The 21036-nt window shown below is 38.4% G+C and overlaps 1 protein-coding gene across 7 annotated transcripts in view; it reads right to left on the reverse strand.

Annotated features, from left to right (window-relative positions):
• Positions 1 to 21036, reverse strand: part of PPP2R2C (protein phosphatase 2 regulatory subunit Bgamma) — a 203960-nt gene that overhangs the window by 135124 nt on the left and 47800 nt on the right. For 3 of the 7 annotated variants that reach the window (XM_049797898.1, XM_049797905.1, XM_049797899.1), the window contains exon 1: positions 8963 to 9529. The exons of 3 other annotated variants lie outside the window; for them this stretch is intronic. In XM_049797898.1, coding sequence (XP_049653855.1) covers positions 8963 to 9032 — 70 coding nt within the window. In that variant the 5' untranslated portion in view covers positions 9033 to 9529. Of the gene's footprint in view, positions 1 to 8962; positions 9530 to 21036 lie in introns of those variants that run through there. One more of the 7 variants, XM_049797901.1, reaches the window with a different exon arrangement.

Raw genomic sequence — 21036 nt, forward strand, 5'->3', positions numbered from 1 at the left:
TAGTAGCAGTCATCCACAAAACTTCTGTGAGTGTAACATACATACAAAAGCACCAGTGCACACAACACGCACCAAATCATATTCATATTGCACCTGAGCAATGAGAAGCACCACCATCCATATGACCATTACTTGACTCTTAGCATCAGGTGTTCTAGGAATTTCTGCAAGACACGTAGTAAGTCACAGCTAACTATTTCAAAGACACCGCATATGTGAATTCTGCTTTGAGCTTCATTGCTGATTAAAGAGAATATACTTGACCTAAATATTCCATTCAAAAGAAGACTACAGAATACACATCTGACTTCATCTTGTACCGCTTATTCCCGTATCACAGATCTGCATGCAGAAATGGAAGATGTCAAATCAAGCAGGGTGTCAAAATTAACATGTAGCATAACAGTCTTGTGTGCTACCTTGGCAGCCAATGTTGCCCTGCATTTACCAGTCCACTGTGCCTACTGGGTGAATTTTACTAATTAATTATTTTTACCAAATTTATTAGTTTAATTTTTCTTTTTATGATATCACGATGTGGAAATAAAGACATTCTAACAGAAATTATTTATGAAATAATGACAGACAGAGTCTGATTTACAGCTATAAATTTGAAAACCCTGGAAAGATTTATTAAAGACCTTGTGCCAAGTTCTATCATAAATTGAAACCTCCCAAAGTTAATAGAAAGTAAGGTTGCATTGACTGGATAAAAGTTTAGAAATAAGTTACTGAAAATTGGTGACCAGCTCACTGTTTAAGAACTACTTTTATTCTATGTGAAATATTCATTTAAAATCTTAGAGAGAAACAAAAATTAAATACAAAGATAAGAAAATAAGCATTTATTTTTAAATGAACACTGATGGTCTTTATTTTTCACTAGAAAGTAGCCCAACAAGCAGAGCATGTTATGGTTGTCTTTAATGCAATCAGTACTATCACAGGGCAGCATTAACCTCAGACTTCATGCAAATGATGTTATTTGCACAGTCATGGACTACTTGCAACGCCTGTGTCACATGAACAACAAAATCATTACAAACAAGAAGAATTAAGGTCACAATTAATTAAGTTCTATTCAGACTTGACTTGACTTGAACTGGAATTAGATAATAAACCAACTCTCAGTCCTTTACTTTCTTCTGTAATGTGCTCCTAAGTAAAACACACACAAATGTCATTATATTACACATAGATATTTCCATCTTTCTCTCGTCTTTTTTAAACAGATGAATTGGTAAATATGAAAGAAAAAGCACTGCTATATTTAACAATACAGATCCCAAACCCCTGTCATATTAATAATTCACAAAAGTCACTGAACTGCATGATATGTTGTGCTGAAAGATTTTATTTGGAATTCAGTTTCTTAATGTACATTTTTATTACTTGTATTTGCACTTGCAAAATACAGTTTGCTCTCATTTGCATTTAGGCAATAAAAATAACAGGTACAATAGTTTTTCAGCAAAGAAACATTCCTGAGAAAAGGAACTCTTACCATATATAAGGCTGCTTTGCTAGTGGGTTTTTTGTTCTTGGTAAAGAGTTGGGGAACTTGCACCAGGAACCGGTACTATAGACCACATTCATTACTAAAGGCAAGCTTAGGTTAATGCTAAGAACTACAGAAATAGCTGACCAAGTGCCTCAATATGGCTAGAAGTGCATTTAAAACCCTTTCTTGATTAAAAAAAAACAAAAAAAAATCTCCATAATAACTTCCTCTAATTTTCTGAGATAGTTACCTACTCTACCATCTTTTCCCTGGCCAAAACAACTACACTGACACTAGCCAGCAAATACCTCCCTTTCTCTTAACATATACTCCTCTATACAAAGCCTTCCTTCGGTGGATGAAATAAACTGTGGAAGGAAGATCTTTGAGACTACTAGTCTCAAAGAAACTACTAATGATGTAGTAACACAACATAAGCAGTAATGATTGATTACTTTTTTATGGCTATAATAAAAGATACTCAGTCCTTTTCCTATTATAAAATATTCAGTGTTATTGTATCATGTTTCACATTTGAAACTGATGTAAGAACCACATCTATTATTCTCTAAACTCACAATTTAAATATATGATACATTGCTGAAATGTCCGAGGTCTATGTAAAAAAACAAAATATATTGCAAAGTACAGTTTTCTTTCCATAATGATGAGTATGCTAAATAAACTGCTCCTGCGGTGAACAATGACACTGAATCTACCTGCATGGTGGTGTTTAGTTTTACATTATTCAATGCTTTTGAATTGTCAGTTTCAATTAGAAAGAAATCTGGCACAGATAGAGAGCTTGCATAGATCACACTTTATACCTGCATTTTATCTTATACACACACTGTACTTTTGACCTCCTGAACTTCCATTTTTCAGGTTTATATGTAGCTAAAACTATTGCACATAGTATTTATACAGTTAAATATACTAAAAACATTTCTATTTATAATGTTTCTAGTCCATATTTGTCTATATATCATAGTATACATATGAATAAACTGTATACAGGCTAAACTGCTGCAGCTAACTGGTCTTTTGGTGCCACTCAGACACTACTGGCACCTGAGAAAAGCCCCAGATTGCTACAGTCAGGTTCTTTTGCAGCTCTGCATACTTGCTGTCATGGAAGCAGCTTGGCCTGTTTATCATGTAGCTAATATTCTAGACAGTTTTCTTTTGTTAATACATCTTACTCACTTCTCCAGGAGCTCTAACACTACACAGCAGCTATATATAGTTATTATTTAGTTACTGAGTGGGAGATCATCTGTCAATTATATATGCATGCAAAGAGAGCCAAGGTCACCATTGGTCCCTGAGGGCAAACCAACAAAACCAGCACTCCAGCATTAGAGATTTATGCCTTTGCAAATGGGGAAGATTGCAACCCAGTTTAGTCACACTTGGTAACATTTTACCAGGTATATGTGACACTGGTGAATAATTGTCACTTGGAGGCATGACATTAAACGGAGATCCAAACCAAGTTAACTCCATGGCTTTTAAGCATGTTCTGCAGCTCAGAATGGCTTGAAGTGCTCTCTTAGGAGGATGTAACAGTCAATATTTAAACAAACACCTTCCTTGAAGAGGCAGGTCTTTTCAGGAGGCAGTAACAAGTTAACACTAGCATGTCCCTGCTCTCTGGGAATGCTGGGAACAGAAAATTAAGAAACTCCAAGGTCCCAGTCTAAGGTCAACTCTCCTAATCCTACTCCTCATTACAATTTCTTCAGAAAGCAGATTTAGCAAGTAAAATAGAGATGATGATATTATGAGTGCATAACAGATGTAGCATGAAAATTGTATCTATGGAGTACTTTGAACGTGTAGCTGGTACTGTATAGTGACAAGCGCTGCTGACAGTGTAATTCACTTTGGCTAAATCTATATTGCTTTTTCCAGGCTTGCCTGAATGAATTGCTGCCCCATGTTGCCCATGCTGGATGTTGCCTTAAATCTGTGCTATGCAGATCCAAGCTTTGGGTAGTACCAGTGTCTGATTTTTCTGCATGCTGAACCACACATCCAGATGCAGATCTGAGTGGGTGAGCAAATGTTTCGGGCTTCAGTGCAAGCCAGTGCGACAGCTGTGCTCTAACCCTGCCTCCATGGCTTCTCCCAACTAAGCTGCATGAATAAAGATTACAAAGTCAGCAACGTCACTTGGATGGAATAAACCTTATTAATCCAAATCTTCAAGGCTACCCACAACATTCATCTGAATAGCATTGTGAATGAAAGAAGAACCAAATCCATGCACAAAAAGGCATAACTATATCCTGTTTAACAAGGGGCAAAGTTATGCTTTAACAAGGTTTACCTCTGTTCATACTTGACTTGAGGGAAAAAATACCTAACGCAAGTGACTAGAATAAGAATGAGCAATAATTTCTAGGGTCATTCTAAAACTGTTTCTAAATGAGTTTTGTAAAAAGATAAAAATCATCAATATTCACAACTTAAATCCTGCATTGCTAGAGGTTAAGACAAGGAAGAGTTACCTCCTGCACTTTTCTTAATAACCTTGTTACCAGCCATTCTCAGAAATGAACAGACTAGATTGATGGTGAGCCTGAGCCAGCAGAGCAGGACCTGTTCGCTATATTCATCCAATATTCTCAGATAGTCAGCTCTTATTCAAATTATATTTGAGATGTTTATGAAAGACAAGTTCATAACTACATTTCTTCCTGGCAGATTAAAATGGACAATTTCCCTTAACTTTGATTAATAAAGAACAGAGATACTAACTTCAGTTAAGGGGAAAAAAGCCCCCAGAATCTGTGTTCGTTATCTGCAGGGGATCTTCTTTTAAAATCATTAGGGGAAAAAAAAAGTCTTTTTTCATCCTCTATAATAAACGTTTCACATGGTTATGATTCAATATGTTTTACACTACACTGGTAATTCTCATTATTCTTCAAATATCACATTTGAGTAGGTTAATACACCATTAACATGATTAACTTTTTAATAGAAGTTAAGCCATATGGAACCAATCTGCACCATTCGGCCATATAAATGACTAGATAGCGAAGGTCAGCTTCTGCACCTGTGCAACTTCACTGGCTTCACTTGAATTTGCAGGCCTAGACCAAGGGAGGAACCTGACTCTCTCTGGAAACTGAGAGTATAAGCAACTTATAATTTCCTCCCAAAACAGGGATAATCCATAAAGAGGCAGGGATGAATTGATACGCTAGACTTGTCTGCACACGATTTGCAGAACGTCTTCGCCACCACAGAAGCATTTCTCCGGATAAATTTGGGATCATGGAGGTAAATCACATCCTTTAAAACAGTTTGGCAAGAATAGTGAATTTTGTTCATTATTTCTCTGTCAGTCATTAAATCTGTAAAATACACAGTAACTGAATTAACAGTGCAGTTGATCAAAGGAGCAGTACTGTTGTTTCCCACAAGTTTTTGCCTACCCCTGCCAGGAATATAGCAGCCATACCACACAATTCACTGTTCTGAATCAGATCCTGCGTGGCTAATCCCAAGGTCCTGAGACAGCAAAGCACATCAGCAGTCCTGTCAGTTTTAGAGTTAATCTTAAGCACAGGTAACGTCAAGGGAACTCTCAGACTGAAGGACATTCTCTGCCCCCAAAAGCCTTTCCCTCCTTTATCCCTTCCCCCAACTCACTGTCCACAATTTTCTTGCCATCTCCCCTAACAGACTTTGCCTGTAAGTAACAAAGGCTCATGTTTCTCCCGTCCAGCCCATCTTCTTTCCCATGTTACACCGTGCCTCTCCTCTCTTCTCAGTTCTTCTAAAGGCGTTGTGGAAATAAAACATTTTACTGACCCAACACCTCCTGGGCAGCTGGTTCCCACAGCAGGGTTGCAAAAGGCAATAAAGATAAAACACAGCTCGGCAATGAATCACAAGCCTGAACAGATCTCAGAGGTCATCTAGCCCATCCCTCTGCCCCATGGGAGGCTCAGCTATCCCCATGTCATTTCTTACAGACATCTATGTCACCTGCTTTTAAAAACTTCAGTAATAGAAACTACACAAGCTCCCTAGGCAATATATCCCCGTGTTTCACCACTTTCACATAAAAAAGTTCAATCTTTCCTCACAGGTCACATTTTCTAGGCCTCAGGTCTTTCTCCTCTCTTTCTTTACAAGTCTTATCAGGTCTTTTCTGTTTTCCCCATACAAACAACTCCAATTAAAGCAGTTTCCTTCGAAAACCACTCTTGAAAGTGATTGTTGAAAAACTTACTGTATATTGCTGCTGGAATTAAATTGCCTTTTTCCATTGTACAACTGTAACATACTTTTAAGACTTACAATGACAAAATTATTCAAGCCCTGCTTGTTTTGTTGCATTGGTTTTATTGCAGATATGCATATGTAACAGGAGAAACAAGTCCAGGTAGTCACTGTTGTCATATGTGTCTCTAACACCTATTACCAGAAATAGTATAATGTCAACAGTAAAACATCAACCATCAAATCAAGACATTTTTGAGATTTAAAAACCAATTCAACTTTCCATAATCAAGGTAAAGTCATGTTTGATACAGATAACCCCAACGTTACAAAGAAATGACCTATCAAAGAGATTAAATTCAACTTTGATCAAGCAAGCAGTTTCGTTAGGAACACTCTCGGTCCACTAGCGAAAGCAGAGCAAATCAGATTTGGCTCACAGTTTTCCTATACCCTGTGAATTCATATGTCATCTGATTTTTTTTGGGGGGTGGGGGTTTGTTTGGTTGGTTTTTTTAAATCACTGAAGAAGTAAAAGAGGAAGAGAACTAAAGCAAAACTACAGCTAACCCACATCTTGATCATTGTTGGCTTTACTTTCCTCAGAACACAGAGAGAAAAAAGTGCATATAAAGGTCAGAAATACCTCCTTCTGTAAACTACTTTAGTCTACTGCATGAAGCAGTAAGGACAGAGGACACCCCTTACCAAGATTTTAAAACTCTGAAAAAAGAAGATAAAGTTGTATTTATTCACAGACAACAATGAATCAGTAACTTCTCTATATACTGGATACAATATAAAGTATTTCTTTGTTTCAAATAGTGGATTACCAAGGCCAAAGACACCCCAACCCCACCCCCACCCCAAAAAAAAGACCTGGGTTTGGCCCCAATGAAATTATTTTCCAATATAACAAAGTAACACATTACTGCCTGCAACTGCATTTCCATAGGTATGTTACTATCATATGTGCAGCACTAACATATCATAGGGCCAAATGCAAGGACTGTGAAAGGACTTCAGGCCTTTACAGATAAGAAGCGTTAAAGGCTGTCTCATGAAGCCAAATCTTTAAACAAAAATTAAAAAAAAAAAAAAAAAAAAAAAGGAACAAAACAGAACAAACAAAACATTTTAAGCACCAGTTTAACTTATGTATTCGTTATGCATTTTAAACAAAGTAAATCAAGGAGAAATTAAAATTTGTGATGGTCCTCTTTGAGCTGAGGGTGTCCCTGGAAAAATTTCACAGATAAATCCATTCCCTCATGATTTTCATGGTCTTTTAAAAGGCGTGGCAATGTCAGGTATAACAGATATGAAGAATTTTATTACAGCTGACCAACTGAGCATTCCCAAAAAACATCACACTAGTCAGAGCTGAAGAACAAACACTTTGTTACTGAAGGTTTCCCATACTTCATCTACCTCAAAATCAGATGCCAACGTATTTCATGACAACTTCTGATCACAGGGAAAATAAAATACAGGCCAACATTGATATTCCAGGTATATTTTGACCCATTTCAGACAAGCCACTCCATGGGCAATCACGGAAGAACATCCAGTCCTTCTGATCAAAATATCGAGTGAAGATAAAACAGAGAAAGTCTAATACTTGCAACAGCAGTGTCCCTAAAAATACTTAAAATCTCCATCTAATTTTTAAAACACCCATAACATAAAAACTAGAATATTGATTTGCAAAATCCACAAGGGATTCTTTTCCTCAGATTACAAAACTGACAGACTTGAAAGTCCAAATTTTAACATAGCTGCACATGCCCATTAAATATACATCTGAATCTCAACATGTAGCAAGTACACTGCAGTAATTATATTGTTCGTTTTGCAGAATCTAAGGCATAAATTTATAAATTTAAGATAAAGTTTCTTCAAATGCTATAACAGGTGACTACACCTCAAAACATAAATCATCATTCGGACAAAAAGCATTAACCAAAAATTCAAAACAAATTAAAAAAGGCACTGAAACATGAACCAGAATGCAAAGAATCTCCTAGAGGCAAGATTAGCAAACAATTACACCAGCCAGTGGTAACAGTTACAGTACACAGCATTTTTAATTTTTCTTCTGGAAAATCTGCTTTGTGTTCCCAGTATGGCAAAATCATCCTGCTGTTTTCCACATTTTAAAAAAATGCAAATCATCAATAATCAAGAAAGCATCAGCTGATCACATGCAGCATGGGAGTATTAAGTGACTGAGCATTGACCAAATGACGACAGAATCTGGAGACTGAGTCTCAAGTAGTATTGGTTGACCCTGATGTTAAGTATGTTCATATTATTATAAAAGCCTACACTGAAGTACTGTTTCTGCTGCTGGAAAGTGCTGTTAAAACTCTGCACACACAAATATATTTGCAAAGTCAAACACCTACAAATACATTTCTCCTGTTCAATCAATCAATCCATCTTAAAATGGCCTGCTCTTAGACCAACTTTCTGGCAAGGAAATATGGATCAGTACCTGACCCAACCATTTCACTGGTCTCAAGGTAATTCTCTCAGCATTTAATGTGTGTCACCTGCAGAAAAATTCCTTTTTATGTAATAAGCTACCAGCCACTGAATGATTTAAAATGAAGGTACATTTTCTTTTCTCATGTACCTTGCACATACACAGAGGATGGCAAGAAGGCAGCAGTATTTCAGAAGATGATGCTTACATATCCCTTCTAAACATATACGGTTCTCTAGGGAACAATCAACTCGGCAATGCCTGTGATGCTCAGGCTATAATTAGCAAAATGAGATGCATAACCTTTATTACACCAGCAAACAGTTAACTTTACAGATTATTTCTCTCACTTTAGCACTCTCAAATCTTTTCATCTTTTTTTAAGTAATCAACTGCTTCCAATCTTCCACATTGCAGCTACTGTGCATTCAATGCCAGGTGCTGCACACCTCACTAGCAGAAACTCAGCACAATGCAAGACCTTCTTCAGCCCATATAGTTTCATGTACTGCTGTAGCATGACATAATGCCTTTGGGATTTAACAAATCCAAACAGATTCTGTTGCTATATCACAGAGAAAAACGCCTTGAAAGTCTCCCTGTTTTTTTTTTAATTAAAAAAAAAAAAAAAAAAAAGGGAAGAAAAGGAACAGCCTACATCTTCAAAAATGACAGTGCACTCCTGGCATAGAATATGCAACGCAAGAAGAGAATAATGAGAGTATTTATGTTACCTTCAGTCACATAGTTGTGGTCTCGAAGAAAGCTGTGGTTAATTTTTCGTGTGTCCGTGTCCTCGCCCATTTACAGCAGGATTACTCAGCATGCCTATCCGCAGTGGACTGATAGCATCAGCAGAGGTCGTCACAAGAGCACCATCCATGCTGCCACTGCCTAGCAGAGGCGGAGAACACACTGGGCTACTGAGCACAGCATAATGAGAGCTAGTGATGCAGCACAGATTTGGGGTGGGAGGGGGGCGGGGGGGGGCGAATAACGATCGGGGAAAAACAGAAAAAAAAAGAAAGAAAAAGAAGTAATGGGAGAAAGACGGAGGGAGAAACGGCTCCGATAAATTATGAATGCAGAAAGCCAGTAGGGAGCTTGCGTGAAGGGAATAGAGGCACTTCTCCCGCAGTTAAAGAATAACCCAATTGTTTAGTCAGGTACTCCTTAAACAAGTGCCCACGCAGAGTCTCCTCCAAGTGCCTGCTGCTGGGGATCTTGCTGGATGCTGTAAAGTGGCAATCAGCGTACTGCAGCAAAACCCGCCCGGCGACGGGCTCCGGCTGCCGCTGCTGCTCCTGCTGTCATCAGCCTGTGCTGCATCAGAGCAGGCCCCTCCCAGTCAGCCGCTCGCTGCCCAACCGCCCAGGATCTGCATGGAGTAAAGTGAAAAATGAGGCTGCAGGTAACGATTTTAGCTCTTCTGCTGGGAAGACGGGCCACGAAAAAAATTCAGGGAGGGGACGAGGGAGAAGAAACTTCGAGCTGCTTAAACGGGCTTGCATCCAGACGTACCGCGCGCTAGCGCGCAGCCACGATTTTGTGCTAGTCGATACTGTCATACGCAGCGAAAGCAACAGTCGTTCAATGTCAGCCTGTATAAATACTACTGAAATTGCTAAGTATCTGCCTGTGCAAATGCAGTCGTTAGAGGCGAGGCGAGGCACCCATTCGGAACAAGTAAGATAAAATAACTGTTATTTATACACGCACGCACCCCTCCCCCCAGTTTTGTAGATAAAAGACAAATTACAAAGTCTGGAAAAAATGAGGGCCAGGAAACAACCTCTGTGGCTTCCCTGTACAGGAAAGGAAAGCTGGACAAAGGGAACGTTCGCAGGTCACGGGGATTTGTTAGACCTGCTACTTTCATTCGCTGCATTATCCCATCACCTTGGGAAAGCAATGTTGAAATCTGTACACTCAGAAACAGGAAAACAAGTAGAAGAGGAAAATTACTCACTTGCATTACAAAATAAAGCTTGTTCTTTAGTCCAAGTGTTTAACGGCTTATATTACAGCAAAATTCTTTCAACTGAACAGACAAGCAGTTTTCTTTAGCTTTCAGTATCTGTTCATGAAACCATGAACTGTTTGCTGCAGAAAGCGCAGATTCTGAAAAGGTATAAGCACGACTGAAGTTTAGACATTTGAATAGAAAACAAATGGCTGTGTACCAAAACCACCACTACAGCATTGAAAAGGGAGTACACAATCACAAAACCAATTTAGAGGAGAGAAGGACAGTCCTGTGGTTTAGGCCCTGGAATCGAACACAAAAAATACAATTCACTTGTCAGCATTACTACAGCACTTTGTGTAATCCTGCATGAATCTTGCACAGTTTTTCTGTTTTGTTGTTGCTTCTTTTTAATGAAGCTAGGACATACGGTTCTTGAAGGTAAATTCAAGTACCCTGCTACTACTATAAAACAGGCATGTGACTCTGGAAAAAATGGAGAACTATGTAAAAACTTGCCCAGGGATAAACATCTAATTTCAGGATGAAGTAAGATTGTGAGAGAAAGAAGACTAGCAGCGCAATGACCTTCTTCCCTTTCTCACTGATAAAGCAAAATAAAACAGAACCATCTTCAACCTGGCAAAAATGAATAGTATAAAATCTTCACATTTGAGAAGGTGGGAAAGTAGAAGAAGTTATTCAATACTTGCACCTGTATAGAACACATTTTATTTATATGCAGCTTTTGTAGGTGACGATCCTAGAAATGTTATTTCTGCATTGAGAGCATCAGTCAATACTGTGGTGGTATCGGCAGCTCTCACTGCCTGCCCTATCTTCATTCATTTGCTGCCTTTGCCCGTGCTTGTTCACGTACCAAATCCTTTCAACTTCAGGATGTCCTGTCTGCTTACACACTGGTACCATCCACTTTTCGAGGCTGTGCACAAAACCCATTCTCTTTCTCAGTTCAGAGGGTAAGCATGCCAGCAGCCACACCAAACAAACCAGGGCCTGCTGCCTCACAATTGGCAACATTTTCTTTATGGATATGCATGGCCTGGTACATAGCTGAAGCCTTAGGTACAAAGTGGTATCCCAAAACAAGGATCCAGCCCTGCCAGCAGCTTTGGGCAGACCATCCTGAAGTCTACTATTCTGAACATTCTACCTGTTTACTGGAAGCAAGTACAGCATAAATACTTGATGACAATACTAGCTACAGTTCAGAAAGTAACTGTGAGAGCCTGTAAACATAATGAATGAGAAAATATACCTAGAATTTGATTGAAATGAGAAGGGAGGCCTTGCAAATACTGATATTTATTTTGTATAAAATGACCCTAATCTATGTGATGGAGCTGGTTTATTTTGACCTTCCCTGCCACATTGTTACATCATCTTGGATTTGTTCTTCCAAAGACAAAAGGGTCTCTGAGCAATACACACTGCACGTAACATCCAACTTCACTGAAGTCGGTGGCAAAGAGTACAACAAACAGCAAGTTTACACTCAACTATTTAACACCATGGTTAGACCAATCTGGCTCAAGAAGGCACTTCCCTTCAGCATCTGTGCAGGAGACAGTCAAACTGTCTGGTCTTAGAAAAATAACCTAGATGCTTCTGTTAGGAACCTAAGCTCCCTAAATACTCAGTGTAGCTTCTGGAGGGCAGTTAAGAGTAACTGAATCAGAAACCTCTCTTTCTCCATTTCATATGTCGGATGCTTAAGTTTCTCAGTCAGGCACCCAAGTTAGACATGCAGCATTAGAGAGTGTGGATTCCTCTGTGGAGGTAACACTGAGCAACTTTCTCACATTGCTATGATGACTGCTGAAACTGGAAGAAATGTCACCTTGCAGGGCATGTGATCCGAAAAATCAAGCAACACAGTTGAGTAAAAATGCATAGGAATAATTTATATCTACAAACATACGGAAAATGAACATGTGTTCTCTCCTTTCCAAGAAAAAGAATTCTATAGAAGATTTATTATTGAAAATAAATAGATAATAAATTATGTGAATGATGTGTAAAGTCTCAAAAAAGCCACGCTGACAGTCTGTGAAAAAACACTGCAAATCATTTTATTTGTAAATACCTCTAAACTTCTGTGACCAGTGTGTCTGCGATTTCTACAGTGCCTGACAGAACGTTCCTGCCCTTCCACATGAGCTCACCAATCACTGCCTCTTATTTGTTCTCAGTCCATTGAAACTTTGTGATTTCTATGGTCTATCATTTTAAGCCTCCTCCCCTTTTTGTTAGGTGTAATTTAAGCAATTAAAGGTGTTTTCATTTTTTCTAGGAGCCAAGTGGGAATTTTTTTGTGAAGTCAAAATAACAACTCCCATCCAGAGATAACTTTCTCCTCTTACCATTTGAATTAGAGAGGTTCATAGACAACTTCCTTAGGCATCACATCTGGGTCAGATCATGCTTACCTTGTTCTTCCCACTTTTAAGTTAAAAAGATCTCATAAGGAGGAATGGAATGAGGAGGAAGCCTTTAACAAAAATACTAGACAATATTCCTAGTGTGCATGCAAATGCTTTCCCCAAGATTATAAGCCAAATCCTTACTATGTGGCAAATATTAGTAGTCCGCTGACTTAAGTAGGTCAGTTCACATGAGAAAGATTAGCAAAATTCTGCTCTAAATTTGTAGCGCAATGCAAATTTGTGAGACAACGTTTGCAGATAACTAGCTGTGCCATATTAAAATGCTACTTATTATCAATCCCACAAATAACCTACATAATTTGATCTGGTCAAATATCCAGGGAGAGGGTGGGGGGAAAGGAACCTTTGATCAAAAACTTATTAGTTATTTGTACTTTCATAGTAGCTCACAGTCCTACTCATAAAACAACCCACTAATTGAGCTGAATACTGTACAAACACAGAAATAAAAGAGTGCCATATCCTAAAGAATTTACAAGCTAACTATAAAATGGAAGAGCTATATACACATCAGCAGAGACATTTAAGTAAACAGTGAGTCAGTAATGAGGATGGAGTCCTGGTTTTGAGCTTTCTTCAAAAGAAGGTCATCAGAGACTTTGTGGAGAGCAGCAATAAACAAAAACTGAATTCAAGGGATTGAAAAATAACTGCATAACAAGAACAAAGCAAGCTTAGAGGTAAAAGGAGGAAGACTGGCTAGCACATCAAGGGCTTTTTTTTTCTCATCCCTAAAGATGGAAGAGACTAAGCATATTAAAATGCATTCTAAAGAGTAAGATGTTCAGTGAAAGTGTCAGTGGAGAGTGAGAGGTAAGGAGAAAAGTAAACAAGGGCAGGCATGACACAGATAACAATTCAGACTGTGGGTGTCAATAAGAAAATAGAAGAGTTAAATGGAGCACAGAAAACAAAAAGTGGATCTGTGCCAGGAGGAGAAAAACCTGATATGATAGGGAGACAAAATAATTTGAAGAGAGGAAGGAACCTGTACTTCACTTCGTCAGAGCTTTGGGGAGAAGGATTGGAGAAAGGGGAAGGTAGAGAAAGAAAAAAGGAAGGAGCCAGAAATTGAAGCAGGAGGCAGCCAGTACTCTGAGGAAGGAATCAAACCTAGAAAGGATAAAAACAGAATTGAGAATGTAAGATTTGGCAACAGTGTAGCCTAACAGTGGTAAGGAATTGAAGAAGATGAGAAGAAATCTTTGGCTGAATGACTGTTGATCATGTCTGCTCATTGCATTTTCACCAGGAAGCTCTGCAGCATGAGAGAGGGAGGAATTAGGTGTTAGAAGGCAATCGGTCCTGAGGGTTCCTGCATGATCCTATTTATAAACACCTGTTGAATGCTTGGCTGTCCTGCTTTGCTCCTGCAGAACATTTTTGTTCTTCTCTTAAACACATTCTCCCAAAGAGCTTCTATTTAGCTTTGTCAGACACTTAATGCACAGCCTTTAATAATTTAAACTCTCAATATCTGAAATAGAGCATCATCAGGTACTCCAACTCTCTGTTTTACTGCCCCCAAATTCATCACTCTATCTGAATCAGAACAATTAAGCTTGAACCGCAATTGAAAGAAACAGTGGTTGAATACTTAAATATATTCGTCTAACAAAACTTTTTATATATACAATCATTCTGTACTTAATTTAGTAAAACACAACGCTTTAAATGAAATGGAACTGAATTTTGAATTAGCACAGAACTTTAAATTAATTATTTTTGAAGAACAAGAGATTTAAAGCACTGTGATTGATAGGAAAAAAAAAAAAAAAACAAACCTTAGAAGTTACACAAATCACACCAAAAGCAGACTATCTTAAAATATTACCTTAATTTAATGTTTGTGAAGTCAGTGGAGGTTTTTAAGTGCTTTTAAAGAATTTGCTTCTAACCATATCCTAACATCTGCAAACTGTGAAACACTGCAAAGTTTCTCTTCTCATCTTGAAATGGAATAAGGTAACACATACAATTAGTCAGCTACAGAAAAAATACAACAAAGTATTTAGCTAACCCTTTGTGGTTATATTTCATTGCAATTGAATTTGCTCACCAAAAGAGAATATTTATGAGCCAGATGTTCTTTCCCTTTATGCATATCTAGTTTATGTACAGAGATGTTAAACGCTTAGCCACTGACTGCTCCAGTTAGGCCATCAGCAAATTAGCTTTGCTGATTATTTATTTATTCATGATGTCCAGGAAAATAAGATTATACAGTACAGTCATACTCCTGTTCAGAAATACTGGAGCTCATTGGCTGCCTTTCATTTAAAAGGATAAAGCAACAAGGAATTATAATGTGATAAAAAGCTACTCCCCTAGTCTTCCTCCAACCCTACTCAGCATGACAGAGAAGGGACTCGGAGCTGTAAGCCAGGGATAAGATAGCAAATCCACTCCCGTCAGTTTGAGTAGTTTTACTCCTCACTATTTGAGAATGTTAACTTTAAAATAGTGGTTTTCTCTGCTATCTAGTCCTCTCTTAGTACATCTAACCAGAATGAACATTCACTTTGGATCATACCCTCCCCTATATTTGAAACTAGATCTACATTGCAAATTGCAGCAGAAATACCCAAGCTAACTTCAAACAAGTTAGATCTTAGAAACAGTCCAGCCCTGATGGCAGAAACCTCAGCACGAGCTGTACACCTTGGAGTTAACCCGCATGCAATTAAAGTAGCAATGGTACAAACATCTTTCCACCATTGCTTGTTTTGAAGACAGTCAAATACATCTCATTACATGATGCTTACTTGCCTAGGAATTAATCTAATAGTTTTGTGACAGTAATGAGTGTATATCATAAATGACTGATAAGAGTTTGCCTTAAAAATAAGAATCTGTATGCCCATACATTTCTGAATAGCCTTCTTTATATTTGTCTAATAGCCAACTATAACATAATATACAGTACCACCGTGCAATTCCATTTTTTATATTGACAGCTAAACAAAAATAGATACTGCCAAAAGTTAACATAAAAAGAAATAAATGAAAAATTATATCAATCATAGCTCTGACATAAAAAGTAAATAATTTTGTCTTATTCTAACACCTCAACAGTAACTGTTTAGAATCTTTACATTTATAGCATTTAATTTATATTTCAATACACACTCTTCAGTTACTGTATATTAAATTGAATATTTAGTATTAAAAATTATGATGTAGCCCAACAATTTTGAAAAAACTAATGACTACTAGCACAGTTGGAAAATATTCTATTATTCACAATGGGGAAGTTTCTTCAACACACTACCTTTTGCTGTGTTAAACCTAAAAATAACACCTCCTCAGAAGAAATAATTCATTTTTAGCCTACATACCCTAGACACAGAATAAAACTAATGCCTCCCAGAAGCCAGCAATTTTGGAAAGCAAGCAATTAAAAATCATCATCAAGTAACTTAAATTACAGAAGCCAACTTCCTTCAACATCTTTTACCCTATCTGTTCCGGTGAACACTGCATAAGGATCCTTAGCAGAGTCAGTGCCACTTTAAGGTTTGCAGAAAGCCAAAGCACAGGATAAACTGAATCCACACCATGCTCGTAGTTTTTCATACAGGAACCAGTGGTTTTGCTTTTTCTTTTTTGTGGTGTGCTGGTGATAGTGGTGGAGCTAACCAATATGGAGAGCTCTGGGCCTAATTAAATGATCTTTTCCAAAACTGACAGAATGCAGCCAGGATATTTGGACATAACAGTTCCTACAAGAAGTCCCCCTGAGGCAGAACAGATGCCCTGAGCTATGACATCCCTGTGCCCCCAGGATGCCCGCCTGTGATACAAGCTCCTCTCTAGGGCCACTGTATCACTTTGGGTGGGAAGCAGTAGGTTTCCCCATCCTACCACAGCAGCTGCATATGCCATGGCCCTCTCCTAGCTCCATAACGGCATGTTAACCTGCAGCCTGGCAACCCGACACTGGGCACTGCTTTCAGGTGTTCCCTTCAAAGAAAGGAAGAAATTGGAAAGATTGGAAAGACAGTTTCCTATCTACTGGCTTGGGTCTGGTCAGAGCAAGCCTGCAGCCAAAGAGCCGGAGCTACCAGGCAGAAGTCATAGCAGCATTTGGCAATGGAGAAAAGTGCAGAAGGGCCCAAATCCTGCGAGCTCATAACCTCGGACTGCAAAGAAACACTGTATTAGAGACAGCGATTGCACCTTTGCCCCATCCTTTAGTGGTTTAAAATCACATCTAAACCAAATCCTGCAATCTATCAGCTAATGAGCACAACGAACCAGTTAACAAGAGCGTGAAAAAATTCCAGTCAACATGAACAGAGTGAGTTCCACAAACTCTAGGGGCAAGTTTTCATTTGGTGAATTTCAAAATAGCATTAACAGATTCCAGCAGGATCTAGGTTTAGCTAGAGAGATGGAAAGCAAGGTTGAAAAACGATAAGGGAAGGAAAAGCAGAAAGATCAGGCAAGATGCCAAAAGGAGAAGCTGGAAGTTTTCCCAGAATTTACTAATTTGGAGATTAAACCTGCTCAGTGACTGCAGCAGGAATGGGAAAAGTGGTCCAAAGGAAAGAGCACAGGATGGGGAATCAAAGACCAAGCACTAACTCTGCCTGTGAGGCTTTAGCCAGGTCATTTACCTTCCTTGTGTTTCTTTTTCACTCTTCCACTGCCTTGCCTATTTAAACCAAAAATTACATGGGCATAAACAGTCTTCCCTACTACAGTCATCAAATGGAGACTGATGCAGGACCTGTGCGCAATGCTGATACTTACGAGACACTGTTCCCTAGCTAATAAAGCTCATCTGTTCCTAAAACAAACTTCCGTGTCCTCTAAAACGTGAGGCAGCTTATTTACTCTGCTGCAAACAGCACCACAGAAAAAGACAATGTAGAAACCGCAGCCTCCTAGAAGAAGGGTTCAATATGAGTCCCATATAGAAAACCTATCTATCACTGACAGGGCCTGTCACTGTGCCAAGCAAGCCAGGCACACTGATGGACAAACAAAACGGGAGCCTGATGAACGCAGGGTTGAGGAGAAGTGTTGAAACTAATGCTTCCAACTTAGCCTCTACTTTCAACAGAGGTTACTCTGCTCCCAAGTTTTTCAAACTGAAATACAAATATAAATACATTCCAAACAAGAAATATTATGTTGGGCTTGGTATCATTGCATTACATGCTGGAGAAAGCATACTACTCATTTTGCAAATTTAGTTTAGTTTTATAAATACTTTATATGGATGTTAATTAACTCAAATCCTTATAGCATCACTTGCATGCTGCCTCATACCTAGTATATGAGGCAGCATGTACCTTGTTACCACTGTCTGGTATGTATGGGACACTTTCTCTCTAAAGTGATACCCACGATAGCATTGTCTCTCTGAATTACCCTACAACATCAGCAACTCACTACCGTGTTCTACTGTTGTGCAAAGGAGAAAAACTTTTTAAATGTATACCTCTACATGCAAGCCTATAAAATTGTGATGCATGCAGTTTATTCATACTAACATTGTTATTACATCCTTTTATGCACACAACAAGCAGGAAATGTATCCATGCTACTAAAAAACGATGAACCTGCAAAGCAGCTATAGGTCCTAAGAAAGATAGCTAAAATCCTTCTGGAAAGGGCTGCAAATCATGAAGGGAAGATGCTTCAGCGGCTGCTCATGATGAACGGATCACAGGCACCAGAGCACGCAGCACTAGAGGTTGCTGGTGGGCACTGTCACAATAGTAGAGCCTCAGGAGCTGAACTGCCTGCTGTCTCCCAGGCACTTCCCAGCACACTGTCAGAAATGGTTTCTAGACAAGAACTATCACTCCATAGCCAAGCAAGGCAGCAATTACAAAACTAACTTCATACCTTAAGATGAGATGACCCACATTCCAAATAACTTCATAGATATCAGGTTCTGGAGTGGGACGTGAAGCCTGCTGAGACAGGAAAGCTTGAAAAGAGACTAACGGAGAACCTGCAAATATGCACATGGTGTGAAATAATTATAAAATTGTCACTTAGAGGCACTGGACAATACAAAGAAATGATGCTATAAAACACAGATCAGAAAGTGACCTGAAAAAGGAATTTAGAGCAGGCATTGACAGAACTCGCTTAGACTCTTAAGACATGCCTACTTACATATTTGTGCAAGAAAGGAATTGGGAAGAGAGTGAAGGAAGCAAGTGAGAACAGTATTCAAACCCATGCTAAAGGTCATGTACATCCTTCTTGAATAGCAATGGGCCAAAACACACATTTAAGCAGTATCCTGATGCAGCACCTATGTGGTGAGGCTAATACACAGTCAAACCACTGGGCAAGGAAAGCAGTTTCTGAAACAGCTTCCAAAAATCAGCATTCTGGAAGGATTAAGCTGATAAGATATAGAAATCCTAGAGAGATGGACCTTGAACAATTTCAACAGAAAGAAAAAAAAAAAAGAAAAAAAAACAAGAGAAAAGAGTACAAAAGCAGGTACAAAGAAACAAACTTTCTGTACAGGATTAAGAGAAGAAACAGAGGAAATTCTTTTAAATACTATGGCCTGTCATAAAATATCAGAAGCTGCCTGAGAATTTGTAACACCTCTAAAACATTTTTGAGGCTTAAGCAAATAATTAAAAATCAAATCAAATTAGCAGATTGTATTCACTTTCACATTAAAAAAGCAAACCACAGCCACTCTTCCTAACATTTTGCTAATTCAGAACTCAAAATACTTCAGGAAATAATAATTCAGGACCAACTCCTGTACATGGCAAGTCTATTAAACAAAATCAACATACAGGATCATTTATTACCGTCTTTGCAGTCTACACACAATCATACAAAGATGACAGCTTTGAAGAGAACTTAGCCCAAAAGACTATGCTTTTCACAAGACTGCAGAGAAATAACATGACATATGACAGGACATTCATCCTGGCTGCTTCCTTCCACCAATGTGTTTAATTAATTCAGACAGGCATAGTGCAAACAGCTTTTTCTCCAGCATTACCTTACACCACAAAGAGTAGTTACATATTTCTCTGTTCTACAGTAACTAAGGAGACATGCAAATCCAGTGATTTAGGAGCACCTGCAGACCCCAGCCTCCTGGACCAGTGAGAAGGAACTGCTGCAGAACGAAAAAGCTGTTCTAGAAAATGATACAGCACTCTGGGGTTTTTTGTACATAAAATTTACTGCAATATTGTTGGTACAGCCTCAAGAGAGATGAAATCTCTCAAAAAACAAACTGTGTCAATATAAACAATGATTTTGCTGTTAGCCTTTCCTCCAGACCATCCAAATATTTAAATTACTGTGGCAATCTGAGGTACAGTAAAAAATGCTGCACCTGCTGCAAGAGCTGCAATCTCTGAAATAATACTCACTTAGTAAAACAAAAGTTAAAAATAAATTCAAGCTAGTTGAAATAAAAGTTTGCAAGACATACTAAACCCCAAATTTTGAGGAGTATGAAACCCTATACTACATTGCAGTAAACAGCAAATACACTAAATGTTGTGTTCCAATTCTAGCCACTGTCATACCAATCACAGAAGTGACTTGGCATTGGAAACAGAATATTATAAGGTAAACAATGACTGAGAAGACTCCTGTAGGAATAAATTGAAAGGACTGGAAGCACAAAGATCAAAAGGAATCATTTTTATTGTGTCTCAAGTCATAGTAAGTGCAAATTAAATAAAAGGAAAACATGTTGCTTATTTTGAACTATACTTACAAGGCAGAGTATAAGTGGAAAGTTATTAATTGATTTTGCAACCTAATAAAGGACTAAGCACCTACAAATTAAGTGTTGCACTGAAAACAGCAGAGGCACCTGGCCCCAAGGAGAATCTGGAAATGCGGGGTGAAGTGCTTAGTCTATCCAGTGCAGAAACTGCCAACTCAGGGGAGAGCTCCCTAGAATCAGCACCCTGAAACACTAAATGCAAAGGTATATATGTTCCTTTCTAGAGTTTAGAGGTCTCAAGATCACAAAGGAGACACACTTGCTCATGTAAGATCTAGACCCTGAATATGAATTTAGTCCTAATAGTTGGTGCCACTAAATATTCCAAAAAAAACCTGGGAGACTGTCTTACCTTATGATATAACAGTGTGCTGATAAATAATATGGGAAATCCAGTATAATTTAATTTTAGTTCAAGAGAAAAAAAATTCTGAGTATGGACATTTATTCTTCCTGCTGAAGTTGCACCAGGTGTCAACAAAAAATGCAGTATTTGTGGAATCAGAAATGAACCCAACTGAAAAGAACACAAATCCACGTCTTCGTGATTGAGATGCTTACCATAGCAAGGAAATTTTGGGCCTTTTGAGCCAAACTTGAAACACAGCTATATGCAACTGTCTGTAAAAAGTAATT

The sequence above is a fragment of the Accipiter gentilis genome, chromosome 3, assembly GCF_929443795.1.
Source record: "Accipiter gentilis chromosome 3, bAccGen1.1, whole genome shotgun sequence".
NCBI classification, from domain to species: domain Eukaryota; kingdom Metazoa; phylum Chordata; class Aves; order Accipitriformes; family Accipitridae; genus Astur; species Astur gentilis.